Here is a 21737-nt window from a genome sequence, read left to right on the forward strand (position 1 = left end):
CAGACCAATATCTCTAATGAATCTAGATGCAAAAATCCTCAATAAAATTCTGGCGAATCGGATACAAAAACATATCAAAAAAATTGTGCACCATGATCAAGTAGGATTCATGCCTGGGATGAAAGGCTGGTTCAATATACGGAAATCAATAAATGTTATTCACCACATCAATAGACTTAAAGATAAGAACCATATGATCATCTCGATAGATGCAGAAAAAGCATTCGACAAAGTACAGCATCCCTTTATGTTCAAAACTCTAGAAAAACTAGGGATAACAGGAACATACCTCAATATTGTAAAAGCTATCTATGCTAAGCCTCAGGCTAGCATCATTCTGAACAGAGAAAAATTGAAGGCATTCCCTCTAAAATCTGGAAGAAGACAGGGATGCCCTCTCTCACCACTTCTGTTCAACATAGTTCTTGAAACACTGGCCAGAGCAATTAGACAGACGAAAGAAATTAAAGGCATAAAAATAGGAAAAGAAGAACTTAAATTATCACTATTTTCAGCAGACATGATTCTATACCTAGCAGACCCACAAAGGTCTACAAAGAAACTATTAGAGCTAATAAATGAATTCAGCAAAGTGGCAGGATATAAAATCAACATGCATAAATCAAAGGCATTCCTGTATATCAGCGACAAATCCTCTGAAATGGAAATGAGGACAACCACTCCACTCACATAATCTTCAAAAAAAATAAAATACTTGGGAATCAACCTAACAAAAGAGGTGAAAGATTTATACAATGAAAACTACAGAACCCTAAAGAGAGAAATAGAAGAAGATATTAGAAGATGGAAAAATATACCCTGTTTATGGATAGGCAGAACTAACATCATCAAAATGGCGATATTACCAAAAGTTCTCTATAGGTTTAATGCAATGCCAATCAAAATCCCAACGGCATTTCTTGTAGAAATAGAGAAAGCAATCATGAAATTCATATGGAAAAATAAAAGACCCAGAATAGCAAAAACAACTCTAAGCAGGAAGTGTGAATCAGGCGGTATAGCGATACCAGACTTCAAACTATACTACAGAGCAATAGTAACAAAAACAGCATGGTACTGGTACCAAAACAGGTGGGTGGACCAATGGTACAGAATAGAGGACACAGAGACTAATCCACAAAGTTACAACTATCTTATATTTGATAAAGGGGCTAAAAGCATGCAATGGAGGAAGGATAGCATCTTCAACAAATGGTGCTGGGAAAACTGGAAATCCATATGCAACAAAATGAAACTTAATCCCTTTCTCTTGCCATGCACAAAAGCTAACTCAAAATGGATCAAGGAGCTTGATATCAAATCAGAGACACGTCGTCTGATAGAAGGAAAAGTTGGCTCTGATCTACATATTGTGGGGTCGGGCTCCAAATTCCTTAATAGGACACCCATAGCACAAGAGTTAATAACTAGAATCAACAAATGGGACTTACTCAAACTAAAAAGTTTTTTCTCAGCAAAAGAAACAATAAGAGAGGTAAATAGGGAGCCTACATCCTGAGAACAAATCTTTACTCCTCACACTTCAGATAGAGCCCTAATATCCAGAGTATACAAAGAACTCAAAAAATTAAACAATAAGAAAACAAATAACCCAATCAACAAATGGGCCAAGGACCTGAACAGACACTTCTCAGAGGAGGACATACAATCAATCAACAAGTACATGAAAAAATGCTCACCATCTCTAGCAGTCAGAGAAATGCAAATCAAAACCACCCTAAGATACCATCTCAGTCCAGTAAGATTGGCAGCCATTATGAAGTCAAACAACAACAAGTGCTGGCGAGCATGTGGGGAAAAGGGTACACTTGTACATTGCTGGTGGGACTGCAAATTGGTGCGGCCAATTTGGAAAGCAGTATGGAGATTTCTTGGAAAGCTGGGAATGGAACCACCATTTGACCCAGCTATTCCCCTTCTCGGTCTATTCCCTAAAGACCTAAAAAGAGCATACTACAGGGACACTGCTACATCGATGTTCATAGCAGCCCAATTCACAATAGCAAGACTGTGGAACCAACCTAGATGCCCTTCAATAGATGAATGGATAAAAAAATGTGGCATTTATACACAATGTAGTATTACTCTGCATTAAAAATGACAAAATCATAGAATTTGCAGGGAAATGGATGGCATTAGAGCAGATTATGCTAAGTGAAGCTAGCCAATTCCTAAAAAACAAATGCCAAATGTCTTCTTTGATATAAGGAGAGTAACTAAGAACAGAGTAGGGAAGAAGAGCATGAGAAGAAGATTAACATTAAACAGGGATGAGAGGTGGGAGGGAAAGGGAGAGAGAAGGTAAATTGCATGGAAATGGAAGGAGACCCTCAGGGTTATTCAAAATTACATACAAGAGGAAGTGAGGGGAAAGGGAAAAAAACAAGGGGGAGAAATGAATTACAGTAGGTGGGGTAGAGAGAGAAGAGGGGAGGGGAGGGGAGGGGAGGGGAGGGGAGGGGGATAGTAGAGGATAAGAAAGGCAGCAGAATATAACAGACACTAGTATGGCAATATGTAAATCAGTGGATGTGTAACCGATGTGATTCTGCAATCTGTATACGGGGTAAAAATGGGAGTTCATAACCCACTTGAATCAAAATGTGAAATATGATATATCAAGAACTATGTAATGTTTTGAACAACCAACAATAAAAATTATAAAAAAAATAAAAATAAAAGATCTGTCATGGTTTACCAAAGTAATGGTTTGGGTGTGAGGTGTTCCCCAAAAGCTTATGTGTGAAATAATGCAAGAAGGTTCAGAGGAAATATCAAAGGCCTAATGTTATCAAAGGCCTAATGTTCTTTCTGACATGCACATGCTGATTCACAACAGTTGGGGAGGGCAGAGTGGGGGTAAGAGAGGGGAAATGTGAATGGATGACAGTAGAATGAATCAGACATAAGTTTTCTATGTTCCTATGTGAATACATGAGCAGTGTAACTCCACATCATGGACAACCACAAAAATGGGAAGTTACACTCCATGTATATATGGTATGTCCAAATACATTCTACTGTCATGTATAACTAAAAAGAGCAAATATTTTTTTTAATTAGAAGAACTGGGACTATAGCTCATGGGTAAAACACCCCTGGGTTAATTCCCAGTATTGGAAAAACAACAATAACAACAACATGGAGCCCATTTATTTTCTCTTGTAGAGATCTAAAATATAAAGAGGTTGGGTTTATCTCTCATGGTACAAGTTTTTGAGAATACAATGTGTTAGAATGAATCTGATTTTTTTTGAGTATAAGGTTTTTGTATTTTTGAAATAAAATTATTATTTCTTTAAAGTAAAAAGAAAGAAATGATTGGGTTATGAGTGTCTTAACCCAATCAGTGAATTAATCCCTGATGGGTAACTGAGTGGTAACTATAGGCGGGCAGGCTGTGGCTGGAGGAGGTGAGTCCCTGGGGGGTCTATGTTTGGGTGTATATTTTGTATGTAATCGTTCTCTGTTTCCTGATCATCCTGTGAGCTGCTTCCCTCTGCCACACACTTGCACACAGTGTACTGCTCACCTCAAGCTCCGAGGAATGAATCTGTCTAACAATGGACTGAGGCCTCTGAAATCGTGAGCCCCCGAATAAACTTTTCCTCCTAAAATTGTTCCTGTCACCTATTATTTTAACAGCAGCTAAAAAAAAAACTCACTCAAAAAACCAAGGTATTTTAGGTTGCTAAGGAAGTTTGAGGAAATGGAATTTAGCCTCCTTATTCCTAATTGAATTACTAGTTCAGGAATATGACATGGTAGTCAAACTGAGGTGACCAATTGAATGGCACATGAATAAAGAGAACAGCACATTCTCTGCCTCACCTTTTCCACATCTCCCAGGCCCTCAGTGTCCAGGAGGACCAGGGTGTGGTTTGGCTTGCTGGGGTGGGGCATACACAACATCCAGATGCCCTTGGTTTTAGCCTTCACTGTGGAGCCCAGAGGGAAGCCTGTGAGGGAAGAGGAGAAGACAATATAGAGTGACAGCTGAGAGGAAAAGCTGCCAGGGGTTACAGGGGTTAAATCTGTAGGAATGTACAGTGTTGAGCAAGTAGTGTTTGCTAGTATTTCACAAAGATAAATAATCCACGTGTTGTCTATCTTTCTCAAAAAACCCCTTCATGCCTCAAATTCACATTATTCTTTCAAGTGCTCAAATTATTTCACCTTAAGAATTAGTGTAAAATCTATCATCCTGTGCTGTCATCCTATGTATTTTTATCTGACCAGGAAGAGCTGCAGTGTCCTCTGGCTGCAGACTGAGTTCAACCAGTTGGAAACACCAGTGGGAGACCAGAAGGCAGGCATGTGTTCCTCCAGCTTCCATCGTGCTGGGCCACAGTGTCCCAGGGGCTTGTTCCTCTACCTCAGGTCACTGTTTCTTTCCGTAGGTCCATCCAATAGTTCTTCTCTTTGCCACATCATGGCATCCACTCTAAACTCACCTCATCAGTGTACCAGAGGTGAGTGGCTACTGCTTTATCACATCTGGCTGGATTCCTTTATCCATACTCTGACCTTAGAAATAATTCCTTCATTCAATGCTCAATTACCCTGTGAATGGGTGCTATAGTTTGGATCTAGAATGCCTCCAAAGACCCAAGTGTTTAAGTCTTGGCCCCCAGTTTGACACTATTGGGAGGAACCCTTAATAGGCAGGGCCTAGTGGGAGGACTTCACATTACTGGGTGTGGGAAAAGTGCCCTTGAAGGGGATTGTGGGATCCTGGTATTCCTCCTTTTTTTATTCTCTTTTATTTCCCCGCTCTTTGGTTTACCATGAGTTGAGCAAACTTTTGATTTTCCAGTAGCTGTTTGCCATGATATGCTCTCTCACCAGAGGCCCAAAACATCGGGGCAAATTAATCATGAAACCTCCACAACTGTGAGTCAACATTTTATCTCCACCAGTTTAATTATCTCTGGTATTTCTTACAGTGAAGGAAAGATAATAATTTGGTCAGCTGTACCCTTCAAGGACCTGTACTGATATATGAGCTTCTTTCAGGTTTCTTTTTCCCCTTTCTCCTTATTGGGTTTTTTGCTTTCTTCTCTTCAGCCAAATAATGAACTGTGCCCCATCAGGAGGACATAAATGAAGAAAAAGCAGGAAAGACCTGTGATACCTGTTGACCTTCTTTACAAAGAGTTAATCCCATAGGAGAAAGGATTTGAAGACTAGTCCTGGAACCAGTGGCTGATACGACCTGTCCAGCAGTCCAAGACTTTGACCACCTGCATACAGTAATGTTTCCTTCCTTCAACTAGGAATAGAATGGAAATGACAAAATTCCTAGAGGATTGTTTCTGCATGACCTGGGCTGTCCCATTTCCATAGCCTCTGAGATTCCCATAAAGAGGTAGGAAATCTACAATTTTTTATATGTTGGTAGCATCTGATTTCTGACTGATCGGAGTAAGCCCAACTATGAGTACTCTCATCTTTAGAGAGGACAAAGTGTGGTGAGAAATCAACACTGTCAAGAATACAAGGTATAATAAAAGGAAAATGAGCCACTTACAGAGAGAAAGAAATAGTGACCTGGTTTTGACTGGAAGTGAATCAGTTTCTTTCTGTTATTACTATGACACTATAATGTGGAGGGCTGGAGAGTCCCAGTTGAGATGTTTAAAGTACTTTGGAACCATAAATTCCCTTAGCAGAGCATTGGGAACGATCTCATTGTTGCTTGATGTTATCTTGAGTAGAAAACAAGAACAATGCTGCTGAAACTTCCTCTCTATTATCTGTCTCTTAGGGTCTCAACCCTTTCATCCCTTGAAATGTGACTTATGAATTTGTTTGTTCTAGGCAAGAAAAAAAGTGTCTTCCCTTGATTGATGATAATTATTCCATTAAAAGAGTGACAAAGACAAAAATGCTTTGTTTAGGTGACAATGGAAGAATGGTCAAAAGAGAAGAGGAGAGAAAAGCAGAGAGGGAAAATGGAAGAAGGGCACAAAAGATTCAGAAGAAGCGAGGGGAAGAGGCGGGGTGCGGGGCATGGGTGGAGGGGGGAGAGAGAGAAACCTAGAGATTAGTAGACTGACTTTTGTGAAAAAGTTCACAAAATAGGAAATATAAATGTCCAGGTGTTTACCTGTATTTATAGTGAGATAGATAACATACAACTATCCAGTTCATAGATCAGTAAGAGTTAACATTTCGTCTTATGTTACCAATTATTTTTAGGATGTATGGAAATCTCATGAAGAGAATGTAAATGAAACAAAGTTTGGAAAGCTGTTTAATATGACCCAGAAAGGCTGAAGACGTATATGGAAACTGAGATCCAGAAATTCCACTTCTGGATATATGGCACAGGAGAAGTTTTTGTACATTGTCACCAGGATATAAATATAAGAATATTCATAACTACCATATTCATTAAAGGTAAAACCTAGAAATAACACCACTGCTCATCAACAACTAATGGATAAATAAACTGGTACAAGCATACTCTAAAGTACTGAAAACAAATAAATTACAGATATGTGTGACAAACAGAGGATGCTCATAAATTTCTTGTTGAGCAAAAGAAGTAAGACACACAAGAATATATACACCACAGTCTCTTTTGTATAAAAGTTAAAAGAAGGCTGAACAAAGATATTTTGTAGACTGCATAACAGATTATAGAACCATTACTTAGAAGCAAGAATAGAGTGTGTCCTGAAAATCAAATTATGGATGAGCTTTGTTGAGAGTGTGAGAGGATATGATTTGGGCTTTTGAATGTTGATAATGTTTCATTTCCTGATGTGCATAGTGATTATATAATTGTTCACTTTATATTTATTAACTATGTTGCACACATGGGCTTTATGTACACTGTTATAATTTGCATGTTACAAAAGACTGAGCAAAGAGAAAGGTATGCTAATTTGTCAAAGATTTGCTATGAAATAGAAAGAAAATTGGTAGTTCGATTTGAATATTGGATATAGAGGGATCTTACTGTGCATCCTTCTGCCCATCTATTTTTTCTTAAAAGGACAAAGTTAAGTATATTTGCAGGCCATGTAGCTTGGACAAAAGGATGCAAGAAAAAAAGAGGGGAGTAATTGCTAGAGCTCAGCTCCTGAGCAGCTGATAGTGGATGGGATCAGGAACAACAGTGAAGCAAATATTTTCATAAAGTTGGAGATCTCTTTATTAATGGATAAAGGATGAGATAATTTTGGATAGGTGAGAGGTGATGAGTATGCTGGTATTAAACATTTTCTTTAGTGGGAGGGATTAGCCTCTTCCTTAAGATGACCCTAGAGAAAGTGAGATCAGCTTGCCCTATTTGTGGTTCCAAGCAACTGTCCTTGCCCCAGTACCACACTCACCATGGTTCTGTCCTGCAAGATGATTCATGAGGCAGGATTTCCCCGTGCGATATGTCCCTACAATGGCCACAACCACCACAGGCTGACATATATTTTCAAGAATCTTCAAGGCTTCTGAATTCACTGTCAGCTGCTCATTCCAGTTTTCCACTAAACAAATGGGGATCTTCATAGGAGATTCAGATGCCATGGTCACCTGTAACTCAGAAAAGCCACTCAGTGAATCACAAGATCTTGAAGTCTTTCTTATGGCTATTCAAGCCACATTCATGTCAGTTCTCTGCCTGTGGAATATTTAACATTAATTTCTACATTTTGTATGTTATTAAAAGTAAAAACATTATGTAGCATGTCAAGTCCTCGTATAGATGACCTATGTACATCATCAACATTTCCATGAAGGACTCAAAAAGTGTTGCCAACCAAGTGAAAGAAGTACCAGGGATAAAAACAGGGAAAAAAATAAGTCAAATTATTACTATTTGCAGACAGTATGATCTTATATCGAGAAGATCTAAAATATTCCACCAAAAGACTGCTAGAGCTAATAAACATATTGGTAAAGTATCAGGTTACAAAATCAATGTACAGAAATCAATAGATTTCCTATACACAATAATAAATTGGCTGAAGAAGAAATCAGGACAACAATTCCATTCACAAGAACCTAAGACAAAAAATTGCTTTGGAGTAAATCTAACCAAGGATTAAAAGACCTCTACAAAAAACTATAGAACACTGAAGAAAGAGATTGAAGAAAACCCCAGAAGGTATAAAGGCCTCCCATGTTCATGGATCAGCAGACTTAATATTAATTATAATAATTCTAATTATAATAATCAGAATTAATTAATTTTAAGAACATTGTGAAAATGGCCATACTACATACATTCAATGCAATCCCCATTAAAATACCAATGTTATTCCTCAGAGAACTAGAAAAACTGTCCAAAAATTCATTTAGAAGAATAAAAAATCCAGAATACTCAAAACAGTTGTAAGCAAATTTTTTAAAAAAAGCAAGGCTGGAAGCATCACAATATGTAACTTTAAATTATGCTACAGAGCTATAGTAACAAAACTGCATGTTACTGGCATAAAAGCAGGTACATAGAGCAATGGTACAGGTCAGAAGTCACGGAAAGAAACATCCACTGATACAGTCATCTGATCCTTGACAAATGTCGATGCCAAAAAACTAAACTGGACACACAGCCTTTTTGACAAATGGTGCCAGGATAACTGATTATCCATATGTAGAAGAATGAAATGAAACTCTTACCTCTCACCTTGCACAAACATCAACTGAAAATGCATCAAAGACCTAAGAATTGGATCAAAACCGATGTAACGCCTATGAGAAAACATAGGGTCAAACATCAGCATACAGGCATAAGCAATGATTTCCTCAATAGATCCCCCTAAAGCTCAGGAAACAAGGCCAAGAGTTAATTAATGGGATGACAACAAATTTAAAATCTTCTGATCATAAAAGGAAATAATTAAGAATGTGAAGAAAGAACCTACAGAATAGGAAAAAAATCTTTCCTCGCTAATCTTCCAACAGAAGATTAACATCCAGAATATATAAACTAAAAAACAATTGATACATGGCTAAATGAATCACATAGACACTTCTAAAAAGAAGAAATACAAATGGCCAACAAATACATGAGAACATGGTCAACAAGATTTTCAATTATGGAAATGCAAATCAAAGCTACACTGAAATTTATTCTCGTACCAGTCAGAAATCAAGAACACAAATGCTAATAAAGACTGAAGAGAGTGGGGAAAGCAAGGAACACCTTTACACTTTTGGTGGCATAGTAAATTAGTACAATCACTTTGTAAATCAGTATTGAGTTTCCTCAGAAGACTAGACGTGGAACCACTCTATGAGCCAGCTATACCACTTCTCAATATTTACCCCGAAGAATTAAAGTTAACATGCTATAATGATACACCCATAACCATATTGATAGCAGCACAGTTCACAATAGCCAAACTAGGGAACTAGCCTGGATATCTATCAACAAATGAATGAATAAAGGGAGTGTGATAAATATGCACACTGGAGGTGTATTTAGCCATAAAAATGAATGTCATTTGCAGAAAAATGAATAGAACATGAGATCATTATGTTACGCAAAATAAGTCAAACTGAGTAGGTCAAGAAGAGTGCTCCGGAGTTAAATTGACCCAAATATATTATTATATTGTGTGCATGTACAAATATTTAACAATAAATACTATCATTATGTACATCTATAATGCATCAATTTTAAAAATGTGGAGAGAGTACTAGCAGCATTGCTTGAAATTTTTCAGAAGAGATTGAGGAAAGCAAAGCACTGATGTCAGAGCCCTGAAAATATTAACATTTTGGGGCAAGTGGAGGCAGAATGAGAAATGGTAGAGGTGAACTGTGGTTAGAAATATTATTAAGCATTAGAAAAGAATTTCTTCTCTCATTAAGTCAAATAATATTTTTTGAGTACTTGCCACATGCTGGATACTGTTCTAGAGATCCATTGTCAAGGAACTTACTAAGTGAATGCAAATTGCTGTCTCAAGGATCTCTGTTCCTGTGGGGAAACAGATACTGAACAAAATAATCAACCTTTATCTGATCATGAGAAGTCCTCAGAAGAACATAAGCAGGGAATAAGGTAAGGCCTCCAGGAAAATGAGAGAAAATGCAGGTTCTCATGACTGTGTTGAGGGCAGGTATAGGAATAAGTCAGGAGACCACTGAGAACAGGAGGAGGGAGCACACTTCACCTCCCTGCTGCCTCTGCAGAGATAGCAGCTGAGCTGGGGGGTGGGAGGGGTACACAGCCCTTGTCAAATGCCAGAGGACTCTTCCCAGTGGCCTCCCATGGTCTTCCTGCACATTCCAATGCAACCCCAGAATGGAATTTGCTGTTGTTTTTAGTTGAGGGACAAGTTCATGGGTGGCAGGTCTGCAGCAAACTCACCTGGCAGGGGCTCTGCACGTTCTCAGTTGCCTTTATTCACTGCTTGTGTTTCCTCCTCAGCTGGCTCCTCAGAAAACTAACTGTTCTTCTTAGGAGCTGAAAAGCAAACAGGATATTACAGACAGTCAAAAAGCAGGTGAAAATAAATAACACTGAGATCCAAACTACAAGCATTACTTCCTGCATTGAGCTTTGAGGTTTCACACTTTTTCTAAAGAAGCAGGAAATGGAGTCTGTGAGATGAGGCGCAGGGTTGTGGGGAAGTTGGCAACCTCCAGGATCAGAATCTGAAGTTGCTCTGTTATTTCTCACAGATCAGCACAACTTTCCCTGCCAAAGAGGCTACCATTAAATCAGATGTTGGCACAATACCACATCAGTGATGGGGTCACTGCACTCCCCAGGGTACCACCCCACTCCTGGGCATTCTGAGTCTTCTAGGAAATGGGTTCACTGACTTGCACAGAGCCTGATGGGAAAGCCCCTCATCCTTCTGGGGTCAGGAAGATGTACTTCGGGAGAGTCAGTGGGTGGGGCCTGATGCGCACTGAGTGGTCTGCATGTGGACAATGTGCACAGTCTCCAGGCCACCCTCAGAGGTTCCCCTTTACACACTTGCACCACCTGTCAAGGATTGTGCATTTTAAGTGGAAGAACTTTTAAAGTTGTGACTCGATAACAGATTTCATTGTTGGAAAATGCTCACTCCAAGCCCTCCCCAGTACCACTGAAAAGAGAAATAAATTGTTTTGGAATGACAGATTTTTTTTTTCATTTCTTGAGGCCAAAGATCTCACAAAATCAAAATTGACAGACTCTGATACAGAGGTGGACAAAGAGAATTTGTTCATAGCTCCTATGTCACAGCAGAAAGCAGGATCCACCCAAGACCTCAGCGTCTACGTGTCTGTCCCTGGTGCTTGGCAAGGACTAACACCAGATCAGAATCAGGGAATTTTATCCAGTGCTGCTGGATCCCTAAGCCTCTGGGATCTGGACAGCTGCCTACATCAAGAGTGCTCACCTCCTGCCTTCCTCCCTCTACTACTTATCTGTGGTGAAGCAGTGACTTCCCAGATGAAGCAGCAGAGAGCAGCACTTCCACAGCTGGCACCAGGGTGTGTCCCTACAACAGCAAGTGGCTCCCATGTCTGCCTGCTGGACCCCACACTCTCCTCTTTTTTCCTGTTTTCAGTAGGCTTTGAGGGAAAGAGAAACTGCACTGGTGGCCTGACATGATCCTACTCTCATTAGGGAGTGAGGGTGACTCCTTCAGGCCAGTCTATTTTCCCCTTTTTCTCTTTTTCAGTGTTCCCATTTCTTCAAAACACTCATCTGCTGTCAGCTGCCATTCTGCTCCTGTAGCCTAAGCTGTCATAATTACAATGGTGAGAATTTTTAGACGAAGTGATAATTTCTAGGGCAGCCAGCTGTTGAAGGAGAGCCTGGAAATCTTAAGGAATGAGACTTCTTTTCTTCCAAAGGTAACAAGCTGCTCTCAGTTCAGTCCTTGTGCCCCTTCACCAGGTAATTAGTGTGATATAAATAATCTTGAATGTCATTAGAATGAGAATGTGGTTATTGGGTGCTCTGTCCAAATACTATGTGTTCTCAATGATCCCATTATCCTCTACCTCAATCTTATTTGATAGGTAACCTGATGGCAAATGAAGCATGGTTAGCCCTCTGAGCCTTCTAATATTTTAGTCACCATCCAAAATAAGACCAGAGAAACAATGGTGAGTACCTTGGCCTTCAAGATGTTATATGCATCTGACATAAGCAAGGCTCCACCCAAATTAATCAGTTAATAGAATTCCTGATGCCACAACAGGCAATGATTAGTTATTAGCTGCATTCACATATCATTAACCCATTGCTGAGCAGGTCAAATGCTTCACAGAAATGATTTGAATATTCAGCTTTTTCCTTGACCTCATAAAATAATATATTTTGCCACTGGAATAATGAATTTGATCATATGAGACTTAGTTTGCTAACAAACTGTGCAAGGGACAGAATTTCTAAGACATTTCATATTCATATCAGCCCATTATGTTATGTTCAACTTGCACTCCAGAGGGGGAATATAAACTCACTTTAAGATTGTTCTTTTAAATTGAGGACAAATGAAAAGGACACAAGTTTCCACTTGAACCTAACCCAGAACCTCAAGCTTGCCTTCTGTAGCCATTGAGTTAAAGATCAGGTAGGAGGTAAGGGTCTTATAATCTATTCACTTATATTGTGTGTCATCATGCAATACTATTGTAGTAAAATCTGGCTAAGAAAGGTTCCTGTCTCTCTTCCAAAGAGTTGCAGCTTCCCCCAACAATTCAGTCTGGGCAGATGACTAGATTCTCATTCCTGCTTTTCTTTGCCTTGGCAATTTCTAGAATGTTGTAGGAAATGTCAATAAAAAACAACTGAAGGAGGATGGAGCAATCCCTTATTGATTACCAATAAGTATGGTTGTGTATGTTGACAAGGGAGAAATCCCTACTTGATGGCAATCCAAAGGAAAACTAGAAAACTTCTGAATGTCGACAGACATTGGGGAGTGCATTGACAAATGAAACCTGTTTGTTGTATCTATAATAATGCTTTTCTATGCTAAGTACCTCAATCTGATGATCACACATTGTGTGCATGTACCTAAAGACCTCAGTGTACACCAAAATATGTACAATTAAAATAATAATTAACATAATATATTATAGATATCAATATAAATTACATGTATCAAAAATGAATTTTTAATTAATTATCATTTGGGGCATGTTTTGGTATACAAATCACATAATTTCTGTTACTTTTCTTCCTTTATTTCTTTTGTTTTTGGAGATACAGTGTTGAATATGACCCAATGTATACCTTCCCCATATTTCAGTGTGTATTACAGATAGATTTAACTGCTTTTGTGAAGAATAGAAAAATCACAGTAAATTACTGTATGAAGATAGTTTTTTGTGTCTTTTGTTTGTATCTTTTTCTTTTTTTAAGTTTTAAGTGTAAGACCAAAGGTAAGAGACAGACTGGTATTGGGTCTCTGCTTGATAAAATCAGTGGAGACATAAAGCTCTTCTTGAAATGTTACTCACACTAGACTTTCAGTTACTGACTCAGTGAACCTGAGTAGGACACTAAAATCAAAAGTCACAGCAATCCTTGTTTTTCAAAATTTGTTAGAGCAGATGGGCCAGCACCAGTGGGTTGAAGAAAGTGTGTGAGGGAAAGGAGATGGAAAGGACACATTTGCCAGTACTCAGGCTTCAGCAATTCCATGTAAATTTTCTTCCCTAGATCCTCCCAAGTCAGACATATGACCATTTTTTCTGTACCTTTTACCATTGACTTAAAGACCCTTGGCATATAAGATAACTTAGAGACAATAATATTTCAAGTGCTTATTACTTAAAGTCATTGTTTGAGTAATACAATAGTTAGAAAAGATGTTTCCATGATTTTCAATTTTTTTGTTTGTTCAGTAATGATTTCATAAGTAATGATTTTTTTAAATAAAATAATTAAACAAGTGAGCCAAGATGATGAAAAGTTTCTCACTTTAAAATTTTACATGTCTGTTGACTTAGAAAACTTTCCACAGAATAGCTCCATACATTCAGTGTTTTTTTCTCATTTAGTGCGTACATAATTATGTCTGTTTATATATGGTAGGACATATACATAACCTGATATGACCTCCTGCCTCCCTGGGGAAGAGGTTGTGAGCAAGGAAGATTGAATAATTAGAAAAGTAGCTCTTGGAGGTTACATACAATCTGAGGACAGATAGACCTGGTTGTGTAAGTGGGAAGGGGAGAGTAGAAATTATTCTTAGCAGAGTTTACAGAATATCAAGGTCTAGTTGCAAATGTGGGTTTAAACATTAATTTCTCAGCTGGTTGTGTCTCTGTACCTCTGACCCCATTAAAAGATCATCCTTTATTTATTTCACATCAGTGATGGTGACAGACACTACCTGTGAGTATAGTCCTCAAGTCTGGGTCATTTCTCATTCCATGAGTAACAGATTCAGTGAGAATAACCGGAAAGAACATCTTCTCTGTTGGTTCCAAGATCCTACTCATAAAGTTTAAAAAGAGATACTTTAGTCTCCTCCTGTGGTCTGTGATATCTGATTTGTGGTAGTGAAATACTTCAGTAGATTATTATTAACCTTTACTGCAAAAAGTGCTCCTCATATATGTTTTCAAAATTTGTTGGAGATGATCAATTGCAGATTATGAAGTTTTTAAATGTTGACTTTAGTAACAGATCAATAAGACTATTTGATAAAAGTCACTCATTTACATTTTCCTACTTATTATTATTCTTCCAAAGCATTCAGACCAGCATTAGTGCAGAGAAAGAGAGAAAGAGAGAGAGAGAGAGAGAGAGAGAGAGAGAGAGAGAGAGAGAACACCCAATAGCTCTCTAAGGGTTAGGCACATAATAGCCTGGATTCCAGTTATTAAAAGAACTTTTCTCATAATTTATAGAAGTTTGGCAGAATGTACATTCTTTCTTCCATCCCATTATTCTTTCTCTCTGTTCTCTTCATCTTGTCCTCTGTACTCCAGCTCCTGCTTCTCTAGATACTTACAGAAATGGTTTAATCACAAATTTTAGTTATAGTAAAGATTATTCCAGTCATTATTTTGCTAGTTTCCATTGCACACCATTTCCAAACTAATAGAATCAGTAAAAAAGGTAAAATCATTACGAATGCACAAATTATTATCCCTCCCTGAAAGCTATTTCTGTTTTAGAAAGTGTTGTAATTTTGAGTTAAAGTACACATTGGACAACTTAATGTTTTAAATTATATCATAAGTTGAATAAATGGGCCCTTTGAGTGGCCACTTGATACCTTATTGTACATCTGACAGATATGTTTTCATGTGCACATATAAAACTCACTGAAAATAATAATAGCAGGAACATTTATAAGAGCTCCAAAGTGAAAGCATTGCAAGTGTTCATCTACCATTGCAGGGAAACAAATCATTGTATATTGGTTAAATGGAAAGATTTGTAGTAATGAAAATTTCCAATCTGTAGTTCCACCAAACAAAAGGTATAAACAGCACAATCAAAATGTTGAGCAGAATAAATGAATTCTAGATAGGGCAGAGGGGCGGGAGGGTAAAGGAGGGGGCAAGGGATTAGCAAGGATGGTGGAATGTGATAGACATCATTATCCAAAGTACATGTATGAAGACACAAAGTGGTGTCAACATACTTTATATACAACCAGAGATATGAAAAATTGTGCTGTATATGTGTAATAAGAATTGTGATGCATTCCACTGTCATTTATTTTTTTAAAAAATCAATAAAAAATGTTGAGCAGACTAACTAGACACAGTAGAACAGAGACTGTGTGAGTCTACTCATGTAAATATATGAACTGAGGAACCTAATGTTTGTTTTGAAGTCAGAACCATTGCTTGTCCTATGTCTCAGTCATCTCATGGTATTTGGAGTCATTTTTGAATCATTGGATGATTTAATGCCCAAACTCAAAATAAGATTCTTTCATAGACTATCACAAAGAAGGGTTGCCAATTTGTTCTCACCTTCTTTAACTTTTTTAACCTGTCAGTTTCCTGTTTTTGTAAATGATAAACAACAAAGTTATTCCCAGACTTTCCCTGAAATAAATTCTAGGGTCTATTTTAGGACACAAATTGAAATTTTAATTTCTCCTTATAAGTGAGATTGAAAGTGAAACTAGGGCCAAGCTACTTTGAAAAGGGAGTAATACTAGGAAATCAGCTGTATTTCCTTCAGACCAATAAAATTTAATGTTTCTCTCAAGCAAACCAAAAATAATTTCAGGGAAAATTAAATCTTTTGTGATATTTATATGTAAAGGAACTGGATTTTTCACCTATCCATTAAAATTGTTTCCAGATAAAGTAAATTTATTGTCTAAAGATAAATTTGGAAATATTGGTTAAGAACAACTTACTTTTAGGTCCATTTAGTGTGCTTTCATCTGGAAAAATTACTTATAAATTCATTATAATAAAACCTCAGAAGAACATATATGCTTAAGTTTACAGAATTGTAAGCTAAATGAAGGGGTCAGTGAGTTTTTTTTGTTTTTTTATTTTTATTTTTTTACTGAGTTTTACTGAGTTTTTCTGTATTATGAGTTTATTTTCAACTAAGTATTTTTTAATAATAGAAATATGCACAGAAAAGAAGAATTTTCCACTTAAAAAGGAAAAGATTTATTTGAAGACACAATTTCTGGGTAACTTCTGAAACATTAGGTATGACTCTTCAACTGATCACTAACTTGTTATACCAGTTGTTATTTGATTAATATGAACTATCTATGTACAAGACTAACATGTAAGAGTTCAATTGAGCACAGATCAGTTATTTGCATAACCATGTACATTATGGTGTTTAGATAAACAAGTTTGCTTGGAATGAAGGGTTGTACTGGGCCTCATACTGGGAGAGAAACCTGGGTTATGGCAGGCACTGGAGCTAGAAAAGGTGTTTTATCCTGCTCACAAATTAGAGACAAAAGTTGATGACAATAGCAGGTTGGAACTTGTGTGGTATGTTATTTATTCATGCAATTTACTTCAGCTAATTACAATAAACAGATGCTGTGTGTTTTGATGTTGATCCTAGTTTATAACCAGGGGTGATTAACAAGCATGTGAATTTCCCTAATCTGGATGAATCACCTGGACAGGTGGTGATTTCAGAGATTGGTCTGTGAATCAATAAACAAGCATTTAACTGACACAAGGGTTGGTATAAATGATAAAGTCTGTGGGGTCTAGAGTATGGGATGGGCCAGGAGAAGGAACAGGACCTGATACCCTTCTATGAAGAAGGCATGAGGAATGGCAGGCCTGGAAGCTCAGGCCAGCTGTGCCCTGCTCAGGGTGAGAACCTGCTGTGTTTCTCCCAACTCTGGAGAGGATTCTGCCCCATCTCATTTCAAGGCCAGAGTCCACTGTACAACTTAGCCATTGCTGTCCCCACTGTTTCACAGAGCAGGACCTCCCAAAGCTGCAGATTGGTTCTTCAGAAGATCTTTTTGTAAAGTTTTTATCATTACAATGATGTTACATGTAATATACAGAGGGAATGTTCTAGGACTGTTTTTTGTTGGGGTAGCCATGATGCTAGTGACTGCATACAATATTCTCAGAAATGGTTTCAGGAGCCGAGACAGTCTATGTGATTTTTACTTAGTTTAATGGTAACTGTTTTACCCAAATATTTAAACTTTAAAGAGACTTTTTTGAGTATGTAGTCTCTTGGTCTCTGCTCACCTTTGATCTCCTTTTCCTTTTCTATGAGAGTCTTATCTGTCTGTGAAGTTGCATCAGTCACAGACAGCAAATATTTGTGCAGAATTTCTTCAGCCATAAGAGTTCAGAGAACAGTGGAAGTGCTGAGTTTGTTCTTATCCTTTTGCCCATGGCCTTTACCACCAGGTACTATTCCACTCTGATGAAGTAGGGCTAGTGGTCAGGACTCCCTGTCACTGAGCAGGCACATGCATCAGGATAGGCAGTCATGAGATCTTCTATCAAGAGAGCTTTGAGGAGATATATAGAGATCCTGGGAAAGAGAGAATCTCTGAACTTACAGATGGAGGGTTCTAATTTTGTAGCTGTTGGTGGTGTGGTTCCAGAGGGTATGAGTGCTTTGAAGACTGAAGCCATCATGGAGAAAGCAATCCACAGGAAAAGGATTGGAGTAAGGATGGAAGGGGATCAAGGTCAGGGTAACACTTGACAGAAGGATTCAATGGTTGCAACCCTTGGATCCAGTTCTCCTTAAACCTAATTTGAAAAGCATATTCTGGGGAATAGATGTTTAAGGCCTTATTGAAAGGTCATAATGAAAACCAAAAAATCAGGATGTCTTGTGCTTTCTAGGTCCTTGGTCTTAGGAGCAGTCTTTTCTAATTGAGCGGACTTTTGCTCTTTCTAGTAGTACTAAACCCACTTTCATCCTATCCTTGGAATTTCCCAAACACATATTATTTCATTTTCAGTTTTGCCAATTATACTTATATTTGTTTGAATGTAAAAAATCCATACAAAGGGTTAAAGGCATGGAAGAATATATGATGTAAAGTTAGTCGTGCTCTCTTCTTTCACCTCAACTATACAGGTGCCTTCCTAATGTGACTATACACTAGTGTTTTGTATTTTCCACAGGTAGGTTATAACATATATGCATATTTAATATTTTATAAATTAAGTATTCACACTTTCTACATTTTTCTTTCATTAATGCTAAAACTTGGAGATGTTCCCCTACACATACAACTCCCCAACTTTTTACAAAGATTATAGAGTATTATTCTAAAAATATGTCCTATGATTTACCTTATTAGTACCTGACACAGGGACTTTCAATTGCTTCCAGTCTTTTGTAATTATCATGACACTGAAATAAGTAAACCACTACAAAAATCATTTTCATTTGGGTGAAAAGACACATAAGTGAATTTCCTGTACATGGAATTGCTAGATCAGAGATATGTATATTTTAATTTTTGATGTATATTATTAAAACTGTTCTTCACTATCCATTAAGAAGGCAAAACTATGTCCTTCACAGTTTCATTTTGCACATTAGTTTTAGTAAAAAGGAAATTTTTTTCATGTTTCTTTGTTGAGAGCCACAGCTGAAGGGGCCCCAACAAACTTCCAGCTGCCAGCAAACTCCCAGCTGCCAGCAAACTTCTAGCTGCCAACTGATTGGCTCCTCTGTGGTGATGCTCATTGGGTTGTTTCCCCGCCCTTTCAGACCACGGAGCTGCTCATTGGGGGACTTTTTTGGCTCCGCCCACACAACCCAGCCAATCTGCCTCAAGAGCAGGAGGAGTGGGGGAGGTTGAGAGGCTTGTGTGAAGCCGGTGGTGGCAATTGGGCTCTGAGGGTTTTCCTGAAGAGCTGTGTGGTGCGGTGTGTGTGTGTGTGTGTTCTAAAAATAAAGTTCATTTCTTTTGACAAGTGGCTCCTGAATTGTGCCCAGCCAGACTGCGGCATTTCTTTCTATTTAAACAATGTGGTTGTTGGTCATTTTCCATAAGAGCTCATCATGACTTAAAAAACCTTTATGACTAGATATGAATTGCAAATATTTTCTTCACATGGCTATTTAGCTTTTTGCTTTTTGCTTTACTTAAGCCTTTTCTAGAAATCATTTCCTATTGTCTTAGTTGTTTCTTATTTCTTCAATTCAATAAAAACCATGGGATAAACTCATATCTTTGATAACTACTTTTTATTTTTAAATTTTTCTTGAATGAAGCTGATATGACACAATCTCCTTTAAAAGGAGCTATAGTAAAATACTATTAAAATAAAAGATGCCTCATTTTATAATTTCTTATGATGAATCCTCTGGCTACTCTTAATGGCACTAATAATTTTCATCCCTACCTGTGTGCTCACGCACACAAACAGTTAAGTTTTGCTGTGCTTAGCAAAACAAAGGGGTTCTGTGAAAACTATGAACTCTTTGAGCTGTGTCCTTGTTGCAGTCTTGAGGAGATGGGAGAAAAGAATGTTCTGCCAAGTTTAAAACCTATATAGATATAGATATGTGATTGCCCGGAAATTAACTACAACTCAGATAATAAGAAATATGGAGCACTATGACCATGAACAAAGTTACTCTGAGAACGTCTATCCATGCTTGATAAGATTAAGCTGCCGGAAAGATGTGTTTCATTTTTGCTGTATAAAAGAAGCAGGGAAGAAATAAAGGGGCTGCTTATTCTCTACTGGATGTGTGCGTGTGTGTGTGTGTCTTTCTTTATGCATCTCTGCTGTGCCAGGAATTACAGATTGTCAGCGGGTTCTGACACCTACTTCAACTAGTTTTACCAGTCCCAGGGACTATTACAAGGAAAACAGTGGGAGCTATATCAAGAATCTGTGAAAATATCGAGGGTATCATCTTTTTACATGTTTCAATCTCTTCTCTTAGATTTATCTCTTTAGTTAATGCCTCAGACTTCTCTTTAAATCCCTCAATAAGCAGTTCTTCTTGGACCTATAAAAGAGGAAGAGTCCACTTTTGAGAATCCCTGGTTATTAACTGCCAGAGTTCTGGATTTAAGATGTTCAGCAGTTAAGCACGTGTGTCTATTTCTTTACTCCTTAGACTATTCTTTGGTATTTCCAGACCTTTGACCTGAAGAGGGGGAGTACCCAGGGCACGCTTGTGAGATTTCCTCACACTCACTGGAGGTGGAGAGGAATTTTACTCCAGCACAAAGGATGCTGTGTGGGGGAGAATGAGGTTGAATTCTGATTGATTCTCAGATCCACCAAGGTGGCATAGCTGTGATCCTCTAACAAGTCATGGGAAATGCTGCCCTTGTACAGAACACTGGTCATCAAGCTCCTGGTTTTGACACAGGTTTGTTTTATTCTACTTGTATAGATTTACCAGGAAGACTCGGAAGCAAGTGGAGTAATTTCTGATCTTTCACTGTCCTAATTTTGTAAACTGATGCATACAGACCATAAGGATCTGTTTCAGGTCTCTTGGATGGTTGTGCCAGAATCCTCCTCAATTGGGGCACATAATCTCAACAAAGAGTAAGCCACCACCTGGGGGTTATTATCTGTACTCTCCAAAGTCTATTATCTGTATCCTCCAAATATACAAAGTGCTGGAGTCTCATAGATTTACAGGCTTCATTAGGATCCTGGTGCACTTGAGGTGTCTGTCAGTGAAACATTTACCTTCTGAGTGTCTCTTTGGAATGCTGTCTGTATCTAACATTTTGTCCCATCCCATTCTGAGTAAACAGGCAGTGTCTGACAGGTTCCTGCCAGGCCCTGTAGAGACTCGCCTTCAGCTTGTGCTCCAGCACCCTTTCCTGCTCTCTCAGAATGTTCTCCCTTTCTCTCTCCATCTTCTCCTTAAGCTGTTCCATATTTTTCTGGAAGCTTCTCTCTTGGGCCTTCATCCTTTCCTGCTGCTCTTTCTCTGCTGTCTTAGAAGCTCCGGTTACTTCTCAGCTGCCTCCTTCTTGGCCCGCACAAAGATTTTAGAAGAGAGAAGAAACAACAGGTTTGCATTCTAGCCTCCTAGGTTAGCACACCAAGGTGATTTCAGAACAGGCAAGAGGGGAATCTCTCAATTTGCCCAATAGCCACAACAGCAAGAGTATGTTTGCAAATGTGATTGAAAACTATTTGCTGGACTCCCCTCTTGCTCTCAGATTTAGCAGAGCCTGTGCTCAATAGCAGGAAGAAGCTTCTGGTTTCAGGAAGGTTGTCTTGCCCAGTAGTCAAGTTCTGTGCAGGAACCTTCCCTTCCTCTGAAAGCTATGATCTCCCCTATACCTCTTATGGCCTTCTGTCCATCAGTGAGGGCT

At 38.3% G+C, this 21737-nt stretch overlaps 1 protein-coding gene and 1 pseudogene across 5 annotated transcripts in view; both read right to left on the reverse strand.

Moving 5' to 3' along the window:
* The window catches only part of LOC114092515 (guanylate-binding protein 4-like), a 42247-nt gene extending 31796 nt beyond the window's left edge, over positions 1–10451 (reverse strand). For 4 of the 5 annotated variants that reach the window (XM_071618022.1, XM_071618021.1, XM_071618023.1 and 1 more), the window contains exons 1-4: positions 10346–10451; positions 8647–8718; positions 7365–7560; positions 3853–3980 (exon numbers count right to left, since the gene is read on the reverse strand). In XM_071618022.1, the coding sequence (XP_071474123.1) occupies positions 3853–3980; positions 7365–7554 (318 nt within the window). In that variant the 5' untranslated portion in view covers positions 7555–7560; positions 8647–8718; positions 10346–10451. The remainder of the gene's footprint in view (positions 1–3852; positions 3981–7364; positions 7561–8646; positions 8719–10345) is intronic. The other variant, XM_071618020.1, reaches the window with a different exon arrangement.
* A 9767-nt stretch (positions 10452–20218) lies between these two features.
* The window catches only part of LOC114092518 (guanylate-binding protein 5-like), a 33708-nt pseudogene continuing 32189 nt past the window's right edge, over positions 20219–21737 (reverse strand).

Source organism: Marmota flaviventris, chromosome 10 (genome assembly GCF_047511675.1).
Source record: "Marmota flaviventris isolate mMarFla1 chromosome 10, mMarFla1.hap1, whole genome shotgun sequence".
Taxonomy (NCBI): Eukaryota; Metazoa; Chordata; class Mammalia; order Rodentia; family Sciuridae; genus Marmota; species Marmota flaviventris.